Source organism: Aulonocara sp. 'chitande type north' Nkhata Bay, linkage group LG2, assembly GCF_057382095.1.
Source record: "Aulonocara sp. 'chitande type north' Nkhata Bay isolate Kocher_YH1m ecotype deep benthic linkage group LG2, A_spYH_male_GT1.1, whole genome shotgun sequence".
NCBI classification, from domain to species: Eukaryota; Metazoa; Chordata; class Actinopteri; order Cichliformes; family Cichlidae; genus Aulonocara; species Aulonocara sp. 'chitande type north' Nkhata Bay.
The window spans coordinates 37,078,960-37,101,297 of NC_141345.1; the positions used below are offsets into that span (position 1 = coordinate 37,078,960).

At 43.2% G+C, this 22,338-nt stretch overlaps 2 protein-coding genes across 4 annotated transcripts; both read right to left on the reverse strand.

Annotated features, from left to right (window-relative positions):
- Positions 1-3,709: 3,709 nt before the first annotated feature.
- On the reverse strand, positions 3,710-11,352 carry igbp1 (immunoglobulin (CD79A) binding protein 1). Its single transcript, XM_086261667.1, has 3 exons — positions 10,845-11,352; positions 8,922-9,254; positions 3,710-4,223 (listed from the first exon to the last, which is right to left on the reverse strand). Exons 1-3 carry the CDS (start codon positions 11,319-11,321, stop codon positions 3,951-3,953), a joined length of 1,083 nt encoding a protein of 360 aa, XP_086117793.1. The 5' UTR covers positions 11,322-11,352; the 3' UTR covers positions 3,710-3,950.
- Positions 11,353-12,096: 744 nt separating this feature from the next.
- Positions 12,097-21,851, reverse strand: LOC147338376 (dolichyl-diphosphooligosaccharide--protein glycosyltransferase subunit MAGT1). 3 transcript variants are annotated; one of them, XM_086261679.1, is made up of 10 exons: positions 21,281-21,851; positions 20,690-20,859; positions 20,491-20,608; positions 19,888-20,028; positions 19,605-19,745; positions 16,226-16,315; positions 15,657-15,720; positions 13,725-13,799; positions 13,332-13,422; positions 12,097-13,228 (listed from the first exon to the last, which is right to left on the reverse strand). In XM_086261679.1, exons 1-10 carry the CDS (start codon positions 21,374-21,376, stop codon positions 13,213-13,215), a joined length of 1,002 nt encoding a protein of 333 aa, XP_086117805.1. In that variant the 5' UTR covers positions 21,377-21,851; the 3' UTR covers positions 12,097-13,212. The 3 variants fall into 3 exon arrangements, with proteins under 3 accessions (XP_086117805.1, XP_086117814.1, XP_086117824.1); XM_086261688.1 differs by having other exon boundaries at positions 21,296-21,847; XM_086261698.1 differs by having other exon boundaries at positions 21,193-21,303.
- Positions 21,852-22,338: the final 487 nt, after the last annotated feature.

The window sequence follows — 22,338 nt, forward strand, 5'->3', positions numbered from 1 at the left end:
TAGATTGCACAACTGATTATGCTGTGAATGTTTTGGCAGCGGTGGCACCGAGGCTTAAAGTGGGATTTGTTAGGTGGAGGAACCTTCTCAAGTGTAGCAGTACAACTAACCTGTTTAACCCTGCCTCCTGGCACCATGTGCAAGGGTTTTCTCCAGAGCCAGAAAGGTTATTTCTAAAAACATCAATCAACTGAGTCCAAGCACGGCGAGAAAAATATTTATTTCTTAATAAAATGACTAAAGTTACCATCACCCCAGTACTCATACGCACAGTCACTGTCTTTTGAAACCACTGGAACAGTTTTAACATTTCATTATTACATTTAATCAAACATTGACTGAAATCCTATTGCCATGCATTCTAACACTGATAGGGCTTTATTTCCATTATCCACATGTTCATCAAAAACACATTAGATGAATGAATTCACCACACAAAATCAAATTAAGGTGTTTGTATTTCCATTCCATGCCTACACTGTTGCAAGAGGCAATCACGGACAATTTAAACGACAATAAAGACTTTGACCAGCAGGGGGCTTTGTGCGCACATGAAGCTCGAGAAATGAGCCTTTGTTTGAAGCAACTGAATGGAAAGCGTCAAGGCTTTATGAGGCTTCATCTGCTCATCACCGACGATTAGTTATTTTACACATCTGTGCGTCAAGCAAAGGGGGCGTGGTTTACACCCTGGACAGGTCACCAGCCCGACACAGACAACCATTCACATTCACACCTATGGGCAATTTAGATTAACCTAACACCGCTAACTAACTGCATATGGACCTTAAACTGTGAGAGGAAGCGGGAGAACCCACGCAAACACGGGGCGAACATGCAAACCCCCCACAGGCCCGATCAGGTGGTGCAGTTGAACTCAGCACGTTGCTGTGAGACAAGAGAGCTAATCACTGCGCCACCGTGCTGCCCGGTCTCACGGATAACTGAACAAAAACACCTACGTTAGATCAGGGGTCAGCAAGCTGCGGCTCCGCGTGGTTTGGGGAAATAAATTAAAGTATTTAGCTGAAGTGTAATTTATTTATGTTAGTTCTTTTTTAACTTGTAGTTCTAAATTGGAAGATTATTGTGATATTGAAATATAAAAATAAAATTATATTTTATTATCTTTTCATCGCTCAAAATAAGCGGCACACTCGCGGAAGCCGGTGTACCCGCCGAAACGCTCTGCATTTATCGAGACTTTCAACCCCAGGTAGGCCAATTGTGGACCTTCGGATCCACATTATGTCAGCAGCGGTTTTTGATAAGGGCGACACGGGCGCTTGCCCGCGGCGGCATTGTGGTGGGGGGCGGCATTACGCCCATTTACTCGCACTCATGCTGCCCGACGTCATGCCAGCGCATAGCGGGGATGTCACAGGCACCGATCGGTTTTCTATCGCCCATTTGCTGGGAGTAAGGGCGCCCTCCGTTTGCGAGGTGCGCCTGCTGCTTGCGGCACAGGGAGGAGAGGGCGGGGCGGCGGGGGATTCTCTGACCGGCTGGGGCAGCGTCTAATAACCAACTCGCAAAATAAAAGAAAATAAATACAAACACGAAAACACCAGACATTATAATACAGACTTATAATTTGCACCGATGTCTTTTTCGAAATTCTATACCCGAAAAGTGAGCGCGAGAGCCCTCGGTGCGCATGCTCGCTGCTGAAGTCAAAGTAAACTTTATTGTCATCTCCGCTACATGCAGTCCAGGATATAGAGAGACGAGACGACGAGGCTCCAGTTACAGCAGTGCAAGTAAACCAACAGTATATATAAGAAGAGTAAGAAAATAAATATACACTTTAGGACTCGGGGTAAAGGATCAATAACAATTTAAAATTTATATTTATTTGATGATTTAAAGTCTCACACACAACCCGTCGAAAGGGGAGGAAGACCTGCTGCTTCCAAGTAGAGCACATTTCATTCATAATGTTGTAAATCCAAGCCCATTATGTATTCATGATTTGAATCCTGGGTTGTGTGAAATCCCAGGAATAAACAAAGTGAATCTGTGAACTAAGGTGTAGGTCTGTTAGATCATGTTGTGGTGATCCTCGAGTTGGGGGATGATTGTTCATACTGGAGTGCAAAATTAAAACCAAGATGGACAAGAAAAGTTCAAAGCCATCAGGTGCTCAGTTTAGAAAAAAGAGAAAAGAAGACGAGGAGAAGCGAGCAACAGATGCAGGTAAGCAGATGTGTGATTGGATGATGGCAGGTCATCCTGAAACAATCAGAATCAGAATACTTTATTAATCCCTAAGGAAATAATGTGGGTTACAGTTGCTCCAAGAAGAAATGGTAAAAATAGCAACAGTAACAGACTAAACTCCAAACATTATGTTACAGATTTTACACATTTAAGAAATGGCACTGATATAGCCCCGCTATGGTTGCAGTGTCGCGCGACACATCTCGTGCACATCTCGGTTTCTGTATCTGCGCACTGCGCCCCGGACACCGCAGCTGTGCCCCGGACACCGCAGCTGTGCCGCGTGTGCAGTCGTGTCTTTACCGCCATGGTGATGAGATTCCAGTACAGCCCAGAGACACAGAGGGAGATGCTGGCTTACGTTTGTGGGAGTCTGGGAGACTCACGTGATCTGTGCGTCAGGCGATTCGTGCACAGCCATTTATGTAAGAGAGAAAACGATCCGAACATCCGGTGGACTTCAGATTGTTTGAAAATGCTCGTATAACCCAGAAACGGGCAGCAGCGGTCGCTTCATTAAGACCGCTGCTGCTGTTTTTCTCCTTGCCGCTGTATCAACACCAACCGCAAAAAACGCACATGGAGGATATCAGTGAGTGTCGTCAGCCCCACCTGGCTGCGACCTGTTTTTTACTGACCAACCCAGATGTCGGCCGAAGTCTCGGGGTGACCGTTTGCTCTGGCTGCCCCGGTCCTCTTGATATCCGCGCATCTGTAGCACCGTTTAAATCACGACTAAAAACCCACTTATCCAATCTTGCCTTTCCCTCTAGTTAACACTTCACTTATGATTTTATATCATGCACTTTTATGCTCATTTAATTCCTTGTTTGTTCTGTATCTGCTGCTTTCCTATGTATCAGTGACAGCTACCTGCTTGCATACCTACTTACTTTGGTCCTATTTCTATTATCCTCCTCCTATTCTCTCTGTTACTCATTAAGCACCTTGGCATACCCTTGGTTTTTAAGTGTGCTTTATAAATAATGTCAGTGCGCCCCAGGGCAGCTGTGGCTACAATGTAGCTTACCATCACCAGTGTGTGGATGACTGAATGTAGTGTAAAGAGCTTTGGGGTCCTTAGGGACTGAGTAAAGTGCTATACAAATGCAGGCCATTTATCATTATTATTATTTTTCATTCCCGTGGGAGCAGTAAGCATGGACATAGCTTTTGTTAAACAGATTTGAACCAGTGTAATATGTCGTGATGTTGTAGGACAAGGTTGTTATTGCTGTCTTTATATATAAAATCAAACAGAGACCAGCCATCATCTTCAAATCAGTGTGTGAGCAAAACGCTTCCAGTACGCAGCTGTGGGAACTGAGCAGCTGATGCACGGAGACATTCCAGGTCACAGGCAGACCAGAGACAGTGAAGTGTCAGAGATCACGAACTCTTTCAGAGCTGTTTGATAGGTCATTCCTAAGCCTCGGGGAAACGAGGAGTCACACTCCCCATGACATAACAACAGGGATAAGCACGATGGTTTCAAGCTTCCAGCCGAATTATTATTATTTTTATTGTAAATGGAAACCACGACGGTACATAGGAGAATGTGATCCAATCAACAGAACGGTTGTAACATGAGTTAATCAGCAGTAGTGTTCATCTCCAGACCAACTAACCTGCAGACAAAGTATTGAATGTACATATTTATTGATGCGGTGGTGTTTTTCTTCATTTAGTATAGAAATGAAGCGAGAGACAAGCCCGGTTGAACACATGAGCTAGCCCATATTCTGGCGGTTCCCATAACCTCTGCGGTGAGTGTCTTTCCAGTCATCCCAGTTTCTGGCCTTTAGCAGAGATTCGTCGTCATCGTTTTCAACCTTCTTCTCTTTTTCTTCTTCGTCCGTCTCGCTCGGATCCCCGTGATCCTCCGCAGTGGGCTTCCTGGGTACACCCTGGTCAGGCAGGACGCCGCGTTTCTTGTGCTGCTCATACCAGTCATCAACTGTCATGGTAGGAAGACTGGGATAACCGGCCCCGAACACCTTAGCCTGTGTGCAAAGTGAACACATGGATTTAAAGACATCGATCCACGTTCAAGCAAATCGGAACAAAGTGACTCAGATTTTTTAAACAATAACTGATCTGATATGAGCTTGTTAAATGAAGACATTCAAAAATGTACCTTCAGTTTTGTTTTTGAGTGGCGTGATGTTCAAGTACAAAGAGCAGAGTGACATTTGTTACGTTTTTGATCCCTCATCAGATTTCAAGTACAGCACTTGCTGAAAACTTCAGCTAATCAGCGTTTCCAGCTATTCAGTTGAGCTCTGTTAAAAATTGTAACCCAACCAATGTTTCATCCGCTTCCAGTGTAAATGTCAGTGTTCAGAGGCACTGAGCTCTGGGACTAGCAGCTACATTTATGACAATAATTCTTATTTTTAAGCAGACTGAAATTAAATTTCCAGTATTTGGTTGAATGTTTTCGGTTCAGTCTGCTGACACTGTGATGAGTCAGTGGATCCACATATCACAGCCGACTTCAGATATTAACACTTTTATGCTTTTCGTGGTCGATTCCAGATTTCTGTTTTTTTTAACTGCAGCTGTAAAAAAACATAACTTTCTATAGAAAACCATGTCATTTAATCTCTCTCTCACACACACACACACACACACACACACACACACACACACACACACACACACACTTCAACCAAGTCCACAAACAAAAATACTTTATAATGCATGTTGTTCCTTGCCTTGAACAATCCTCTTTAAATCTGGCTTGTATTCCGTTGTTGTCACTCGAAGCAATTCTTTCACATGTGTGTCAGTCAGAACAGATCGATGCTTTGATTTCACATGTTTTAGGGTAGAAAACACAGACTCGCAGACGTATGTTGACCCAAACATTGACAGTATCTTAAGCGCAGCCCGTTTGACATTGGGGTATTTTTCCATTGGCACACTTTTCCAGAACTCAATGGTCCCTTCCCTTAAAGCAGGTTTCAATTGGTCCTCTTCACAAAGATCGATCATCTCCAACTCAGCCGCAGCTTCATCTGTGACTAGCGGGACTTTCAAACAGCCGGTCTCTGCATTAAATGGGTCGACGAGGAACGTAATCTGTGGCCTTTTCAATTGTAGATCATGGAACCGGGTCACGAAGCTTTCGTGCAAGTTTTCAATCAGCGTTGCATATCTGGCTCTTTGCTTACTCAGGGCAGCGCTGGCGACTTGCCCGCTGGCTTTTAGCAGAGTGGGAAAATGCGTTAAATCTCCCTTTTGAATATGTGTCTTGAACAGCTTCAGTTTGTTGACAAACGCAAACACACTTTGCACCAGGTCAGGCAGCATTTTTAACTTACCCTGCAGGGTCAGGTTCAGTCTGTCCAAGTGACACAGCATGTCGACCAAAAAGGCCAGATCCATAATCCACTTGAGGTCCGAGAGCTCGGGATAGTCCTTGTCCTTCTTTTCCATAAACAGTTTCACGGCATCCAAAAGCTCAAAGAAGCGAGAGAGTACCCGGCCTTTTGACAGCCACCTCACAGTGCAGTGCAGCGGCAGGTCACCTGGAAGCCCTTGGTCCAGCTCAGCGATGAGATTCTTGAATTGCCTGTGGTTAAGCACATGTGTGCGGATATAGTTGACGATTTCCATCACAGGCTTCATGACGTTATCTAAATTCAATGATTTAGACACGAGTTGCTCCATGTGGATGATGCAGTGGAAATTCCAAAAGTCAGGAATAGTTCGGTCAGCTTTGCACAGCCCCACAAGCCCGTTCACAGATCCCATCATGGCTGGTGCTCCATCCGTGGCTATTGCAGTTCATTTCGTTATGGGCAGATTTGCTTTTTCAAATGCAGCCATCATGGTTTCTTTCACATCTATGCCACGGGTTCTGTCTTTTAATGGCACAATATCCAGGAGTTCTTTGATCACACAATCGTTTGACACAGACTGTGCAAATATTGCCCACTGAGGCTTGTCTTGTATATCACAACTCTCATCCAATGCGACACTAAAATACTCACATGCTTGAAGGTCAGAGTGCCGTGTTAATGTCCGATATTCTGTGTTCAACAGTGTGGCGGGACAGTTGGACGTCTGATACCACGCGTTTTAATTTGTCGTTTTCAGGAGACAAGATTTCAACAACGTCACTGAGGCATTTTTTAACAAACTCCCCTTCATCGTATGGCTTTTTAGCCCGTGCAATGTTCCAAGCCAGCTGATAGGATGCGAGCGTTATGGTCTCTGACCGCTTTGTAAATTTTTGGAAAAACTGTATCTGCTTTTCTGCCTGACTTTTCAAAGTGGCCGACTTGTGCTTGCGAAGTTCAGTCCCTTTTGGAAATTCCTGGTCGATGTTAGCATGGAGTGAGCTGAAGTGGCGCTGAAGATTTGAAGCTTTGAAATGCGCTAATGACGTCTGACATATAAGGCAGAATGGCTTACCATTGCGTTCAACAAAAAAATATAAACTCTCCCACTCTGTTAAAAACGTCCTGTGTTCATCTTCATATTTTCTTTTTGCTGTGCATTTTTTTCCTGCCATTTTAAGGGCGAACTTGCTCCTACTGGGAAACTTTGCGGTATTTTCATCTCACACACATGGCCATTTGATGAAAATACCGTATTGAACTCAAGCGAAGCGAACGCGCACATTTTAAAACAACAACATAAAAAAAATCAAAACACAAACTTTGATATGAACGTAAGAGCCGCATGAAACCAGGCAAAGAGCCGCATGCGGCTCGAGAGCCGCGGGTTGGCCACCCCTGGTCTAATGCGTCATGACTCTGTGTAGTGTGAGTGGCCATAAAGGAGGGTTTTTATCAGTAGGAAACACTGAAACGTTCTGCTTGTTTGTGGTGATCAGCACCACAGGAATGATAAATAACCTGTGAGACTCATTGCGACACTGAGTCGGTGTAGTACATGCACACATTTCTGTTTGATGTAATGTTCAACACTGAACTGTAACAAGTTTGTATTCAGCCTCATCTTTATAGATTGACTTCCACTGGGGAGAACAGGTGAGGTTTAAGGCCTGGACAAGTTTGAGACCTTTTTGTCCTCCGCAGTGAAAAAATGGCTCAAAAATAAAAACGGGATCATTTCAGCTCCTAATTTTACACATTCTGCACTCAGCTTTGCAGCGTCACTGAAATGCAGCCAGGTGCTGCTCATTTTGCATTTTCACTTGATCCCGTCACCGTTTAAATCCATCTCCCCGTCTCTCTGTCCACCTGGCCTGCACCACTACACCTGCTGTCTTCACAATGCCCCCCTTCCTTCTTTCACTAATGGTATGATCCCAGTCTCTGCGTGTAATTGGCTGCATGGTGTGTCCATCAAAATAAAGAGCATCCATGCCTGCATGGATCCTCAGCAGGGCTGAAGATTCAGTCCCACATACTGACAGACCTGTGACATAACTGCGCCGTGATTTTGACACGCCTGATCCAAACAGAAGGCATAATTCAAACTTTTACAGTAAAGCTTCAGATGCTACATAAAACAGACAGATGAACTGTTATCGTAGTTTGATACCATGTTTAAATTCGGTAGCTTGCTGAATGCTGGTGGCAGCCGTCCCACCTTGTTGCTGTGATTCCTCCACAGAGCAGGCTGAGGTCTACCAGCCTGTCTCCAAGGATTTGTAACATTAGTGAAATGAAACACAGCGGCCTCGCGTATCGCGGGAGTTACGTTCTAAAAATAACCTGCGATAAGTGAAATCCGCAAAGTAGCCAACTTTATCTTTTACAATTACTATAGATGCTTTAAGGCTGTAAAGCCCTCACTACACACTTTATACTCGTTTCTCAGACAGGCAGGCTCTGAAAGTTCAAAATCAGTCCAGCATTACAGAATGAAACCAAAGGAACCCGCAGGTGACGACGTTTCATCGACACTGTTGTTTGTTGGGGAGAAAACGTACAAACATACAGTCCAGCACTTCAGAGTCACGCTGCTAGTGATCGAAGATTTATGTAAATGTGACAAGCTGAACGTAGCCAATCAGGACACAGGACACAATACGCCGTTTCAAAAAGAAAAAGAAATTTCACACACACAAAAAAAAAAATCTGTGAAACAGTGAGACCGCCACAGGTGAAGCGCGTTATAGCGAGGGAGCACTGCATCATATTAATAAAACTGCATGAACATAACGTTCCACAGGCCAATGAAAAATGACCATTCTGAACTCTTGGTTATTTCTTATTGCTCATCAATAATGTTGTCAGTGCAGCAATGAAACATGAACAGGGGGCAGATGGACTGAGACGTGTCACAGTGGATTACAGTCACATGGAGTCGGGAACTGATAAGAATTCAGTGATCCCATTATCAGTATTACTTATTGATTCTCACGGCGTTCTCACGAACACCATCACTAAGCAGCATATCAAAGACATTTGTGCCAATTCATTACATGTTGTGAGGTCAAATGTTTGTGCATGTTGGAGCTTTGCTTTGATCCGTGTTGGGTCATTACTGGGAAAAAGAACCGTATCACGCTGACACTGTTACAACAGTATGAGACATGGACTGGCCTCCCCAGACCCTGAACATCACTGAAGCTGTGTGACGCATCATCCTCACAGATGACTAACGAGCAGACCACTTTAGCAAATTACAATAAAGGCTGATTAAGAGAGTCCAGGCTGCACGTGCAACCTTGTGACTGCATGCACCTTAATCAGTCGTACAACAACAAACCAGCTCACCTGCACAGCATCCTTGGTGAGGATGAAGGGTTTCATGGGGGGCCTGGGTGGGTGAGTGGGTTGCTTGGGAGCATTCTCCTTAAACATATCCATCTTTTTGAGTATCTCCACCTCTTGGTCAATGCTCTCTATGTCCTCCAAACACACAGCGACCCATCTTCGGACATTCAGGAGGTAAAAATCTCTGGTGACTTCATCATCAGCTTGTCCGGTCTCCACAGCTCTCCGAACATCAGACAGTTTGGCCTCAAGCTCCTTCTTCTGACGGTACCGCTCAATTTTAGCTTGTCTCTGTGCTGCCATAGCAACCAGGTTGGTCGGGCCGGGGAAAGACTGAAACAAAAAGCACACGTCACCGATTCATTATTGACACATCCTCCAAATCACACACAGGTGAACTCTGTTATTTAGAAGCTTTCATGTAAACAACTAAAGAAAGCATCACTTTCTGGTTGTGTGACTTAAATCTGTGGAGCTTGGTGACATGTTCCCATCGGACACTTTTCTGTGACTGACTTATGTGACATAAATAAACCCAGACTTACAGCCTTCATTAACAGTGCAGTTAACAGAAAGAACCTGTTGTTATATGAACACTGCAGCTTGTTCAAAGTAAAGGTGTTCAATGTGCTGTGTTAGTTCATTCAGAAACAAAGGCACAGGTGATTAGGGATGTACCAGTGATTTAGATCAAAGACCAACAACACAGTTTATGGCTGATCCAATCAGTTCAATTGTTGTTTACTTCACAACTCATTGGTCGCTAACATGAAGTGAACAGCAGCTCGAGGATTTCACTCCAACAGCTTTTCTTTAATGTCAATTTTGTAGACAAACTAAAAACAAAGAAACATTTCTCCTCTCTCACCATAGTGTTCAGTGTGGCTTGAAATGCAAATAGAACTTGTAAACGTCAAAAATGTGTGAAAATATAAATATATTTACAGAACAATCTGGTCCGTCTGGTTTCCACCTGGAGACAGTCTTTACACTTTGAAATACACTACAGGTCAAAAGTTTGAAAACACCACAATTTTGCAGTTTTCTATTGAGAATGATGCAGTTTGATGTCTCATTGCACTCTGAAATTAAACCATGGTACAAATAAGCACCTGGAGTTAAAAAAGCAATCATGGAATCAGTTTATAGACCAAAATATATCCTAAACCTCTGACTCTTCAAAGTAGCCACCTGACCCAGTGTTCAGCTGGAGTACCCGGAGAGAACCCACACAAGCCAGGGGAGAACATGCAAACTCCACACAGAGAGGAGAGAACTCCTCAGAAGAAAACTGGCTTTGGTTGGCACAATCATAGACTGAAGCACACTTTGTCCTGTGGAGATCAGTCCTCTGAAAGCTACCAATGAAGGATGTTCCCGGATTCACACAAAGTAACGACGCATAAAAATCACTGAAACTTAATCACTGATATACAATCAGCTGCAGTGGTGCTTAAATTAAACGAGGCTGTAATTATTTGATTAAAAATGCTTTTGCATTTCGAAATTGGGATGATGTGATCTAACTGATACACTGAGCGGGACTTTTTTCTAAACCCACTCCGGTGGGTCATTATGCAAATGTAAGGTTGAAACCTGCAGTCAGCTGAGACTGAAGACGTCACCTGGATGATGACGAAACGTTTCTCCCACTGAAAACGTCCAGATGAACAGAATCCCAGCACAAAAATAATAAACGCTTAATAATCAATTATTTATCCCAGAGTGTACTTTCAATTCTACACGAAAACCCACTGAGGATACAGGAAACGCTCATGACAAGAACGGATGTTAGTGAGAAACAAACCCACCCATCTGCTGCTGACCAGTTCTGACCACGACCAAGCTGAGTGGGTAGTGTTTATGAACACAGCCGGAGGGTTAGCTCATTTGCTATTTACTTGCTCTTAGTTAGGTACTTACATTAGCTTTAGCGTTTCCATCTTCTGACCCTCCGTCAGGCCGTGCTTTTTCACCCGTGGAGTCTGGCAGTTTAAACGGTGACACCTTATACTCGTCACATCTCCTTAAAAAATCCATAAAGTAAGCGCGGGCCGTCTGGACTATTTCCAACCGTTTGTCCCGGGTGGTCTGCTTCATGGTCAGAGCTCCTAACAAAGCGGGCAGCAGCAGGTACTTCAGGTCTGCCGTGGCGATCTCCTCGAGCTCTTCGTTGCGACTAAACAAGTCGAGCTGAGCGACCATCCGGGAGGCTTCCTCTAACATTTGAACCCCGCGCTTAACTTTCACCTGAATACTGTTTGAGCCAAGAGGCTCGTTTGTGCTGTCGACCTCCTCGAATATTTTCCAACCACGATCTAACAACTCTGATAATTTAAGCGGTTCTGCGTCCACATTTAATGGCTGTCTAACACTGTTGCTGTTCTCCGATTCCGCCATCTTGCAATATTTTCCGGGTTCGTTCTTCTTCTTCTGTTTTTAGTGTAGTTCAGTATTACCGCCTCCTGCAGGCAAACGTTAAAATAACACGTAAGACTTACGAAATAAAAATATACTACAGTCTCTCTATAGTCGCTCATAATCTGACCCGAAGGGTGAAAAAAGCTTTTATAAAATAATATTAACTCCATAATATTAATTAATTATTAATGTTTTTTGTATTTTGTCTGTCCTGTTCAGCACTGTAGCAATTACTGTGTAAAGGCCAAGAAACAAGATTTATTTCCCCAACTGGACCTTTTGTTATACTTTGTCCACTTAACTGTCATAGCTGATTAGATTTTTATTAAGACTTTTTATTATTTATTTTAACTAAAAATTACAGAACTGGAAATGGTAAATAATAAATGTTGAATGTTACTGAGCAGCATACAGTACTAATAATGTATGATATGGTTAGAGGGAGCAGCCAACCGAGATAGTGTTCATAAGGTTTCTCTGTGTAGGCGCCTTATTGATATAACTATGAAAATATTAAAGTGTCACACTGACATCTGTTTTCTGAAGCGATATGTGGAATTATACAGTAAAAATACCAGAAATCATGTGTTACGTTTGACTGCAGCAGAAATGTGCCTCTTAATCCATGTCTGAGAAACTAAACCAGTAACACTTTCAGACTGACTCAGGTAGTTTCAGTAAAGTCTGATGACCACACACACACACGCGCACACACACGCACACACACACAAAGTGTCTATGACACACACTGATCCTCAGTTACGACACTTTAATATCAGCAACAGTCAGCTCTGATCAAATATTCCCTCTTTGTTGAACTTGATAACACACATTTAAAACACCACACACAAAATGCAACCTTCTCCCAGTCCTCATGTACACACACATGAAGACACATGCGTCCCATCATGCTCTGCAGATAAGGCCCATTTGGAAAGAAGTATGAACAGTTAGCTTGACAACAAAGTACAAACATATTTTCATCAATCTGACATTTTCCATTTAAAAACAAAAGGGCCGTGATCACAATAATAAGACACCAATGATTACTGATTATGGGATTTTACTGAGCCATGTAATGAAAGTAACTTTTGTTTCTACAGATCATATTTTACATGTGAGGGCCGTGATGCCGACAACAGGTTTAGTTTGTTAACCCCAAACACAGGAAGCGTTTCTGTTCCAGAAACAGAGCTAACTTTAACAGTTACTCCGGCAAATAAATCAAATATCACATTTAAATTTAAATGTGGGTTTAAAATCAAAACTATGCTCTCTGTTGACTGTTTGCCTAACTGCAACACAAGTGTACAAACTCAGTAAAAACCAAGCAGAGTATTACTAAAGGAGGGAAGCATTTGTACATAAAAAAGAAACGTGTAAGTGCACCAACAGATCCATATATGTCTCAACTGATGTTTGAACAAAACCTTTTTAGTACAAATAGCACACAGAGTACTGCTGCTGGATCCTAAGAGTCACAGCAACAACAGACTGTCTGCTGAGGTCTCAGCAACAAGAACTAAACAGTCCTGACTCATGTCTGCACTTTAAGACAAAAACACAGTCTGCAGGTTAGAAATGAATCACAAATCAAACAATTTGGCCCAAGTTCAGACCAAGAAGACACCTTTTGGTACACGACTGTTCATGTTGCACAGCAGCGATCAGAGCTCTGTTGTTGTAAAGGAACCACTTGTGATATTGTAAAAGGCACCGTATGTATATGATGTACTGACTTTATTAAACAGATCAGAGGACAATCATGGCTTGGCAAACAGTTTTTCATCAAAGATGCTGTGGACAGCACCCTGCAGCACGTCTGTCCTCCGACTTATACTTGCTCTGACTCTGGAGGAGCTGATCAGCACTAACTCATCAGGAAGCTGCAACAGAGACGAGACAACTTTCAGTCCATACGACACAAAGCACCATCTGAGCCGGTCGCAGTCGATTAAACAGGAGAATCCAACATTAACATGTTCACACCTGTATGGATATCCATGGTACTTGGCTCTGAAGATCGACAGCAACCAACTGAAGAACAGCATAACTAGACCGATACCTGCAACACACATAACTGACACGCAGGGTTCTGCGATTATACCTCCTTATGCATGATGCAGACAAGTAAAGAAACTCAGGGACGATGATTTACTGACTGGTTTAGAGAAGGTTGGGTTAGACAAAGTTATTATCTGGAAACTGTGGAGTGTTTGTGTTTTCTATATTCGTACACAGATGCTCTGAGGTCAGAAGAACTTGGATCATACACAGGAATGCACGTACAACTGAGATGTTCTTGTTGCTCTCTGTTGGAAAATGATCTTAGACAACCCGAAGACACAATCTGTGTGTGTGTGTGTGTGTGTGTACACGTACTCTTTCTCTTTCCAATATCCATGTCTGAAGTAGCAGCTTCACACAGTAGAACTATTCCCATGGTAACAGCCGCATCTGACAGCTGGGTCAAGGGTTGAACGAGTTCATAGCATCCATCTACTCACAGCCAAGCTTTTACCTTATTACCACCATTCACCCCAGAAATAAACACAGACAAGGCTACGAGAACCAAGACTCTGCCAGGAAATGGAGCAGGAACAAAGGCCTGAGCCACTGGGACAGGGCCCAGCTGTTCTCTGTGTACCTCCAGGGGAAAAATGTAATCAATTTAAAAAATATACTCAGATATGAATCACCACTAACATTTAATGGAATCATTGTGCTGCATCTTGGCTTCCTGCAGCTGACACAGCACTGCTGCACACAGAGCTCATCCCTGAAAAAGCTTCTGCACACAGTGGCCCAAAACGACCAAGTGAAGAAAGTCTGCTGGAAATTCTTGCAAATTTATGCAAAATTAAAAACCCAAAACTATCACATGTACAAAAATATTTATTTGGCATGAAAGTCGAAGTTAAGCAGCGTGTCCTGTTTCTGCTGCTTTACTATGTGACTGAGGCCCAGCTGTGGTAAAGGCACACACTCTGACATGCACCAAGTCCAAGCAGTGGTCTGTAGACAGTAGTGAGGCGTAGCTCTGGGTGAGTGTACAGAAACATTTCTACAGCACTGAAGGTCTTAATGAGCGACGTTTTCTCCATCATCAGTAAATGGAAGAACCTGGAACCACAAGGACTCTTCCTACAGCTGGCTGCCCGGCCAAGCTGACTGATCGGGACAGAAGGGTCTTAGTAGCGACACCCCTGGGTGAAAGGCACAGGACAACCTGTCAGGAGTTGGACCAAAGCCACCAGAAAGACTCTCAGACCAGGAACATAGTTCTCTGATTAAACAGAGCCTGAAGTCCTGGCCTGAATCCCAAAGGTCATGTCTGGAGGAAAACGGGCACCGCCTGGACGGTGCCATCCCTACAATGGAGCCTGGTGGTGGCAGCATCACAGTGTGGGGATAAACTTTAGCAACAGAAACTGGGAGACAGTCAGGGTCGAGGAAAGATGCATCTACAGACACGATGATGATAGCCAACTCCAGAGCGCTCTGGACCTCCGACTGGGGTAGGCTGAGCTTCCAATAGGACAAGGAGTGGGTTCAGGACCACTCTGTAAAATACTCTCGAGCAGCAGAGCAGGAGCCCAGATCTGAACGTGGCTGAATCCCTCCGGACAGATTTGAAAATGGCTGTAAACCAACACTTTTAATAAAATCGAATGGTGCTTGAGAAGAAAGAGCTGCTAGCAAACTTTCACTTTTTCCTGTGTGTAAACTTTTGAGGCAAAAAGTGTCTGTATTGGATTTTGGAATAACACAGGTGGTGTTTACAGTTTGATGTGCTAATTCAGAATAATGTCGCACATCAAACTGAGAAACATGAGAAAGCTACAAAGGTGCTTCGTGTCACAGCTACACTGTGGGCCGTGAAGTTATTTCAACAGTGGAGACAGGTGTGCTGATCACAGCCTGTGATTCTGTCAAACATGCATAAGTTAGACAACTAAGAGACATGGCTGAAATCCCCTGTGTCCCACCAAAGGGAGGCCCCGGGGCAGACCCAGGACATGCCCGAGATCTGGCCTGGGAACACCTCAGTGTGGCCCTGGAGAAGCTGCAGGAGGTGGCTGTGAGAGGGAGGTCTTGGACTGACAGCTTAGGCTGCCGCCTGCGTGACCCGGCCCCGCACAAGTGGCAGAAAACAGAATTTTTAAAAAATGGCCCAATATGTTAAAAAGGAGATCATGTGTTTGGTGCAGAGGGAAGCCGTTGTTATCCATGGAAGATTGTTGAGCTGACAGAGTGTGTGTGTTTAGTGGACACGGCCACACAAGTGTTCATCTGCAGAAAGCTGAAGGATACTGAAGAGGAGGACGATGTGCGTCTCTGCCACGAACTGTGCCTGACTGCTGCCGTGGATGTAACTCTGAAAACACACAGTCACATCTTAGACTGGTCAAAAGATTACATGCAGTAAATGTGGCCATGAGTGTCAGGGTGACCAGCGCACACCTTTATTAACCCATCACTGCGTGCTCTCTAATAAATATGAGTTTATTTGGGATTTTCTCCACACAGGATCACAACTTTTAATCTTTTAAGACGGATTCGTTTCTCGTTAGTGATCATTATTCACTACAACTTTATACTTCCTTTATTTATTTCTACTGACTAGTCTATATGTGTGAGGCCATGTGTGGAATAAAGAAAATCCAAAATAAATTCAGCGCGAGTCATTAAAGACGTGTCGTCCAATCATTCAGCACGGTAACCTGCATGACATTCATGGTCATGATGATGTCATCTCCTGACCACTTCAGTCAGCTCACAGCGACACACGTCAGTTAAGTGCGTTGTTAAATAGTTGTAGTAACTCTGTTGGAGCCAACATGTTATATTAGTGACATGAGTGAAGTGTATGTGTGTCTTACAACTTGTCCTGTGCTGGGGTTTTTGTGAGCATAAGGTGGTCCTCTGATGTGGTTCCACATCTGGCCTGAGGTCATGATCAGGACAAAGCACTGAAACACAAATAAGATGCGTAAAACACAAAGACGTAGGAGCTGTTGGGTGTTTTACGTGAACAAAAACATCTCATTTGACTGTAAGAGGTTCACTTGTTCACACATTTTATCACAAAAAAAACAAAAAGGAAACAGCTCTCCGGTTGTTTCCACCGTCTCCAGATTATTCCAGGCAAGTGTTTCCAAAATCTATGGAGAAAGAGTTTGTTTTATGATCATTATATATCAAACGTACAGAATTAAACTGACAGTTGGTCCTTCCCAGCTCATCCGATGTACTGCACCAGTTACACTGAATCACATGCATGTATAGTACTGTGCAAAAGTCTTGAGCGCCGCCATTTCTTTATCTTTTGCTAACAAAACCAGAATATTGAATATTGAAATGGAATTGTAAACACAAAGTCATGCAGTATATAGTACAGTTACATATTCTAACGAGTCTGAAAGCCAATATTTGGTATGACCACCTTTTACTTTTAAACACAGTGCGATCTCTTTGTGCGATCTCTTTGTGCGATCTCTTTGAGCGATCTCTTTGTGCGATCTCTTTGAGCGATCTCTTTGTGCGATCTCTTTGAGCGATCTCTTTGAGCGATCTCTTTGTGCGATCTCTTTGAGCGATCTCTTTGTGCGATCTCTTTGAGCGATCTCTTTGTGCGATCTCTTTGTGCGATCTCTTTGTGCGATCTCTTTGAGCGATCTCTTTGTGCGATCTCTTTGTGCGATCTCTTTGTGCGATCTCTTTGTGCGATCTCTTTGAGCGATCTCTTTGTGCGATCTCTTTGAGCGATCTCTTTGAGCGATCTCTTTGTGCGATCTCTTTGTGCGATCTCTTTGTGCGATCTCTTTGAGCGATCTCTTTGTGCGATCTCTTTGTGCGATCTCTTTGTGCGATCTCTTTGAGCGATCTCTTTGTGCGATCTCTTTGTGCGATCTCTTTTGTGATCTCTTTGAGCGATCTCTTTGTGCGATCTCTTTGTGCGATCTCTTTGTGCGATCTCTTTGAGCGATCTCTTTGAGCGATCTCTTTGAGCGATCTCTTTGTGCGATCTCTTTGTGCGATCTCTTTGTGCGATCTCTTTGAGCGATCTCTTTGTGCGATCTCTTTGTGCGATCTCTTTGTGCGATCTCTTTGAGCGATCTCTTTGTGCGATCTCTTTGTGCGATCTCTTTTGTGATCTCTTTGAGCGATCTCTTTGAGCGATCTCTTTGTGCGATCTCTTTGTGCGATCTCTTTGAGCGATCTCTTTGTGCGATCTCTTTGAGCGATCTCTTTGTGCGATCTCTTTGAGCGATCTCTTTGTGCGATCTCTTTGTGCGATCTCTTTGAGCGATCTCTTTGTGCGATCTCTTTGAGCGATCTCTTTGAGCGATCTCTTTGTGCGATCTCTTTGAGCGATCTCTTTGTGCGATCTCTTTGTGCGATCTCTTTGAGCGATCTCTTTGTGCGATCTCTTTGTGCGATCTCTTTGAGCGATCTCTTTGTGCGATCTCTTTGTGCGATCTCTTTGTGCGATCTCTTTGTGCGATCTCTTTGTACGATCTCTTTGAGCGATCTCTTTGTGCGATCTCTTTGAGCGATCTCTTTGAGCGATCTCTTTGAGCGATCTTCAGGACACATCAAGCCCTTCTTCGCACATTAGCTGCATTTTGTTCAGTTCTCTGTCATGAAAATCATCTGTCACAATTTTAATGATACCCAGTGCCTGGAAATTATTTTGCCCTTTTTATTGAAAAACTAGAGACTGTGTTTGCTTAATGTCAGACTTTTTACTCACATGCTGCTCCTAAATACGTTTGTATTACAGGTCTGTGTTTAGTCACACGTGTCAGTGAAGCACACTGTGTTAAACAACTGCTTGAATTACTCGAATGATTGAAGCTCCGTCTCTTTCTTTAACATTTCTAGGCTCTTTAGATTGTTGTGACTTGCATGTTTGTATTCCTTGTTGGACCTGAAACACTACATGTATAAACCTGCACCGTGGAGGCCTGGAGGGTCGAGTTTGTGCTGTCGCTGGCTGCAACAGTGAGTTTTATGTTAAAACTCACGGTCCATGTTCACACTGCAGAGGCACACAATCAGCTGTCAGAGCAGAACACGACATGCAACCAACACTACTGAATGAAATCACAGTCTCTCTTTTCCCACCTAAAACTAAGCAGTTCACAGTTACAGGCACCACATGCACATCCCTCCACAAACAGGTTTCTTATTGAAACACAGTCATGTCCTCCCCACATCGTGCTGATTGGATTCCTGTTCGTGCGTCACTAAGAAACACGTTTGTGACTTGACTGGCATGTAGAGCGTCTGCATGTGATTGGGAAGAGAACGATGATTTTATTGGATAAAATAGTGCTGATCGCTCCGCTCGGGGCGCCCGGACAGACAAGGAAAAATCTGTTTCTGACTCCGGCTTCTTGTTGCAGTGTCACCCAACTCAAACAGGCTCTCCTTCACACCAAAAGGAAGCGGTGTCATGTGATTGTGGTGGGGCAAAATTCCTCCACCCACTGTAAAATACAATGACAGCTTGGCCACTGTATTTAACACGTCACCTTCCACAAACCGGTGCCTGCTCCTATGTCATTGTAATGAATGTATACTTTTACAATATTATTTTGTTCTACGAAATTAGAAAAAGATGCTGACATATCCAAGCGTTTGGCTAATAGCTCTTTGGGAGTCATCTTTTGGGGGAAATGTATTATTGCAACAGGCTGGTAGCAGCAAAGTGCCGGGATTATTGGATCATTCGTCTGTGTAGACACAACAAAGGTTAATCTTTTGAGCTAGATGCCTTTTTTTTATACATAAGCCAGTGTTAAGTCCTCTGAAAACTGTCAGGTACAAGTACTGAACCAAAAACGATTGAAAAAGCAGCCAGTGTCTAAAGAAACCCTGAAACAAAAGACAGCTCGGAGAACTGAAAGTCTGGCTTTATGGAAGCAAAACAAAGTCAAGACTTCTGCACACTAATGTAGAATACAGTTCTTACAGTAACTGGAGGAAAGCGCCCACAGGAGAGCTACACCTGCTACAGCAGATCTACTTTGTTTCTGTCTCGTTTGTGGTGTGACTTGTATTGAGCCACAGATAATGTGCACACCCATGTATACCATCACATTTCACAACACTATAAGGCTATCTGACGTGCGTTTGGACATGGTGTGGAGATGGACGACAGAAGATTTTGATCTTTTTTTTCTGAACTTGGATCACCAGAGAAAAAGCAAATAAGCATTTCAGCATGTGTGTGTATATGATGGTAGTTTTTACCAGTGCGGAGAAGGCCCAGACATTTGTGTTGAAGAGAAACTCTAAATTGTGTCTTCGTAGATATGCAAGTCCACCAATCACAGCCAGAAGGAATCCCAGCAGGAGAGGCCCTGCATAGTTGGGAGGACGAATGACACGGATCTGAAACACACAAACATGAGAGTAGACTCCAGAGGCTCTCACCATGCCCGTGTTTGAATGTGTTTGTTTGCCTTAATTAGAAGTCTGAATTCATTTTATTGCAAACATCTTCACTGATCTCATTGAAACGTTTGACACTTACTTGTACATCAGTTCTGTCTGCCACCCATCTAGCCAGCTGCTCAGCCGCGAAGCCTCGGACCTGGAGCTCATACGTATCAGGCCTTCGAGGTTTTCCTTTGGATGGGAAATGGAGGAATGTTGGGGCAGAATTCATATTCAGCTGAAAATACAGAGAGAATCAGAAGATTAGATACGTGTAGTGATGGGATTTAACAAGTTAGACTCCTTTTGGATGTCTGATTAAATGTAATCAAATATGTTCTAATATTTATCATCTTTTACTACAGACAAAGGTACAGGGCGAACATGCAAACACAACAGGGAAACAGCCCAGGGGTTGAACACTGCACACATTTTTAGGTCAACTAAATTTGTTTAAACAAATGTATTGTACAAAACGAAAGTGTGATAATATTAAAATAACTGAAGCAGTCTGCGATCTAACCACTCATTTTATTCATGATTTTATGAAGAAAAAACATGTTTTCATTAAACCAAATGAGTGCCAGCATTAAATTATTATAAAATTACAAAGTTTCTCTGAGATTGCTTCATTATATATACACAAGTTGGCCTGACCGAGATGTTTTTAAATGCATGAAAACAGAATAAAATGTCTCACCATCTGAAACACATCTGATCCTTCATCAAAGTCGACTGACGCAAAAAAGACTTTATTGGTAAAGGCAGAAGAAAAACGCCAGGAGTTAGCCAGCACCTGGAACTCCTCATCAGCTTGCCTGAAAAGGAAACATGTTTTAAAGTCACAAATGCAAGCTGGAATAAAAGCAGTGCATGTTCTTCCTGTTGCTACTTGTTACCTGCACACTCCACATTGTCTCTGTGGCTGCAGTGCTGTAAACATGATGACCACTGAGTAGTTTCTAGGGGGAGCCTTGACAAAACGACGAAACTTATCTCCATTCATTTTGATGACTGATCGTTTGGAGGCCCACTCCATCATCTGCGTCACCTTCTCTGACAGCAGAGTCTACACACACACAAAGACACCAACACAACTGCTAAAGCTCCAGTAGCAAAAACAAACGTCTTTCTATTGTCTATGCATTTTATTTTCGTTCAGTTAAACGCGCCATTTAGGCGTTAGAATAAAGGTAATTAATGTTTAATTCATTTCCGGTTTAATAACGCCCAGTCAAGTTTACAACCAGTAGTTGGGTTAGTCGGAGCTAACAACTGTGATCAAACTAATGCTGTCTGATGAAATTAGCATGTTATTTAAGCTACTGCTGTAACTGCTAAAACTACTTTAGATAATGAGTAACGGAGCTCTTTCTAGCAGCTGTTAGCTTAAGCTAGCTACCAAGAATGATGCGGAAACAGACGACGTGCAACTTTGACGAAGTTGGAAAAACTCCCTCCAAAGTTTAACAACTTCCTTGGCTACACACCACTGAAGACATCACCTCTTTCTTCTTCTGCGCCTCCGCGGGTTCATAGAAGAAGACCGCGAGAAGAAGCAGCGAAGTCAAAACTTTTCCTAACATTCTGCTGCACTATCCACACTACTACCAAACACACGCGCGCGCGCTCGCGAACACGCGATAATATCCTGTCAGCTTTCCATTGGTCACATCTCAGCCAATCACACAGAGAGCAGTCCTTCCTTCTGGTTTCTCTCTTCTTCGTTTCAAAAACCGATTTGAAACAAGCTGCTCATTGCCGCCACCTACAGCTGTGCTGCAGAGCCAGGTACCTGGAGTAAGGATACCTCAAAACAGCATTCCTACGTACGAATTTCTCCGTACTTCTGATGTAATCCACTGACGAGTTTAGTGTGCTGTGACCTAATCAATAATAGTGAATAGGAAATATTCTGCAAACGTTCGCTAGCTAGCCGACTTTGTAGACGTGACGCAATGCGTGTACAAAAGTTAGGATACGGTTGCCTTTGGTAAAGACTGCAGTTCGTGGGACAATCCACAACCTTCCCCACAACTTCAGTTTCACCGCTCGGCTTAACTCTATCACCGGTGCGGATACTCACGACACCGCGTCCCGTTTTCCTGTCACCGCCACAGTTTTCGGCAGCGGTACCAACTGTCGCAGCTCCCGGAAAGTTAAGCCTATTTTTTTTTTTTTTAATATTAAACTTTATTAAGAAACAGTATACAGAACATGTATACAATCAGAACAAAATTAACATATGCCAGGGGGTGTAATACAAAGAATTACAAACATTCAAATAATTTGTAATTACTACAAATAGTAATAGTTTTCATAGCCTTTTTGTTAAGTGATCCACTAATCAATTTTATGTAACATAAAACATCATTATAGTAATGTTTAAAATTAGGTTTTTTGTTACTGTATTTGCATTTGTGAAAATAAAATTTAGCTAAGATAACTAACAAGTTTATTATAAAGTAAACATCTTCTTTTTTTTGCCTTCACAGTAAAGTCTTTATAGAGATGTCCAGCAATGAATCTACTGAAGTCTTTCCAAAAT

What these genes read in the sequence shown, in the direction of transcription:
- igbp1 (XM_086261667.1), bottom strand. Translation starts at nt 11,321, where the DNA reads ATGGCGGAATCGGAGAACAGCAACAGTGTTAGACAGCCATTAAATGTG. An exon ending in ATGGAAACGCTAAAGCTAAT is followed by an intron (nt 9,255 to 10,844) that starts GTAAGTACCTAA and finishes TTTTTGTTTCAG; the next exon opens with TCTTTCCCCGGCCCGACCAA. An exon ending in TCACCAAGGATGCTGTGCAG is followed by an intron (nt 4,224 to 8,921) that starts GTGAGCTGGTTT and finishes CTTTGCACACAG; the next exon opens with GCTAAGGTGTTCGGGGCCGG.
- LOC147338376 (XM_086261679.1), bottom strand. Translation starts at nt 21,376, where the DNA reads ATGTTAGGAAAAGTTTTGACTTCGCTGCTTCTTCTCGCGGTCTTCTTC. An exon ending in CAGACAGAACTGATGTACAA is followed by an intron (nt 19,746 to 19,887) that starts GTAAGTGTCAAA and finishes TGTGTGTTTCAG; the next exon opens with ATCCGTGTCATTCGTCCTCC. An exon ending in GCACATCGTCCTCCTCTTCA is followed by an intron (nt 13,800 to 15,656) that starts GTATCCTTCAGC and finishes CCCAGCTGTCAG; the next exon opens with ATGCGGCTGTTACCATGGGA.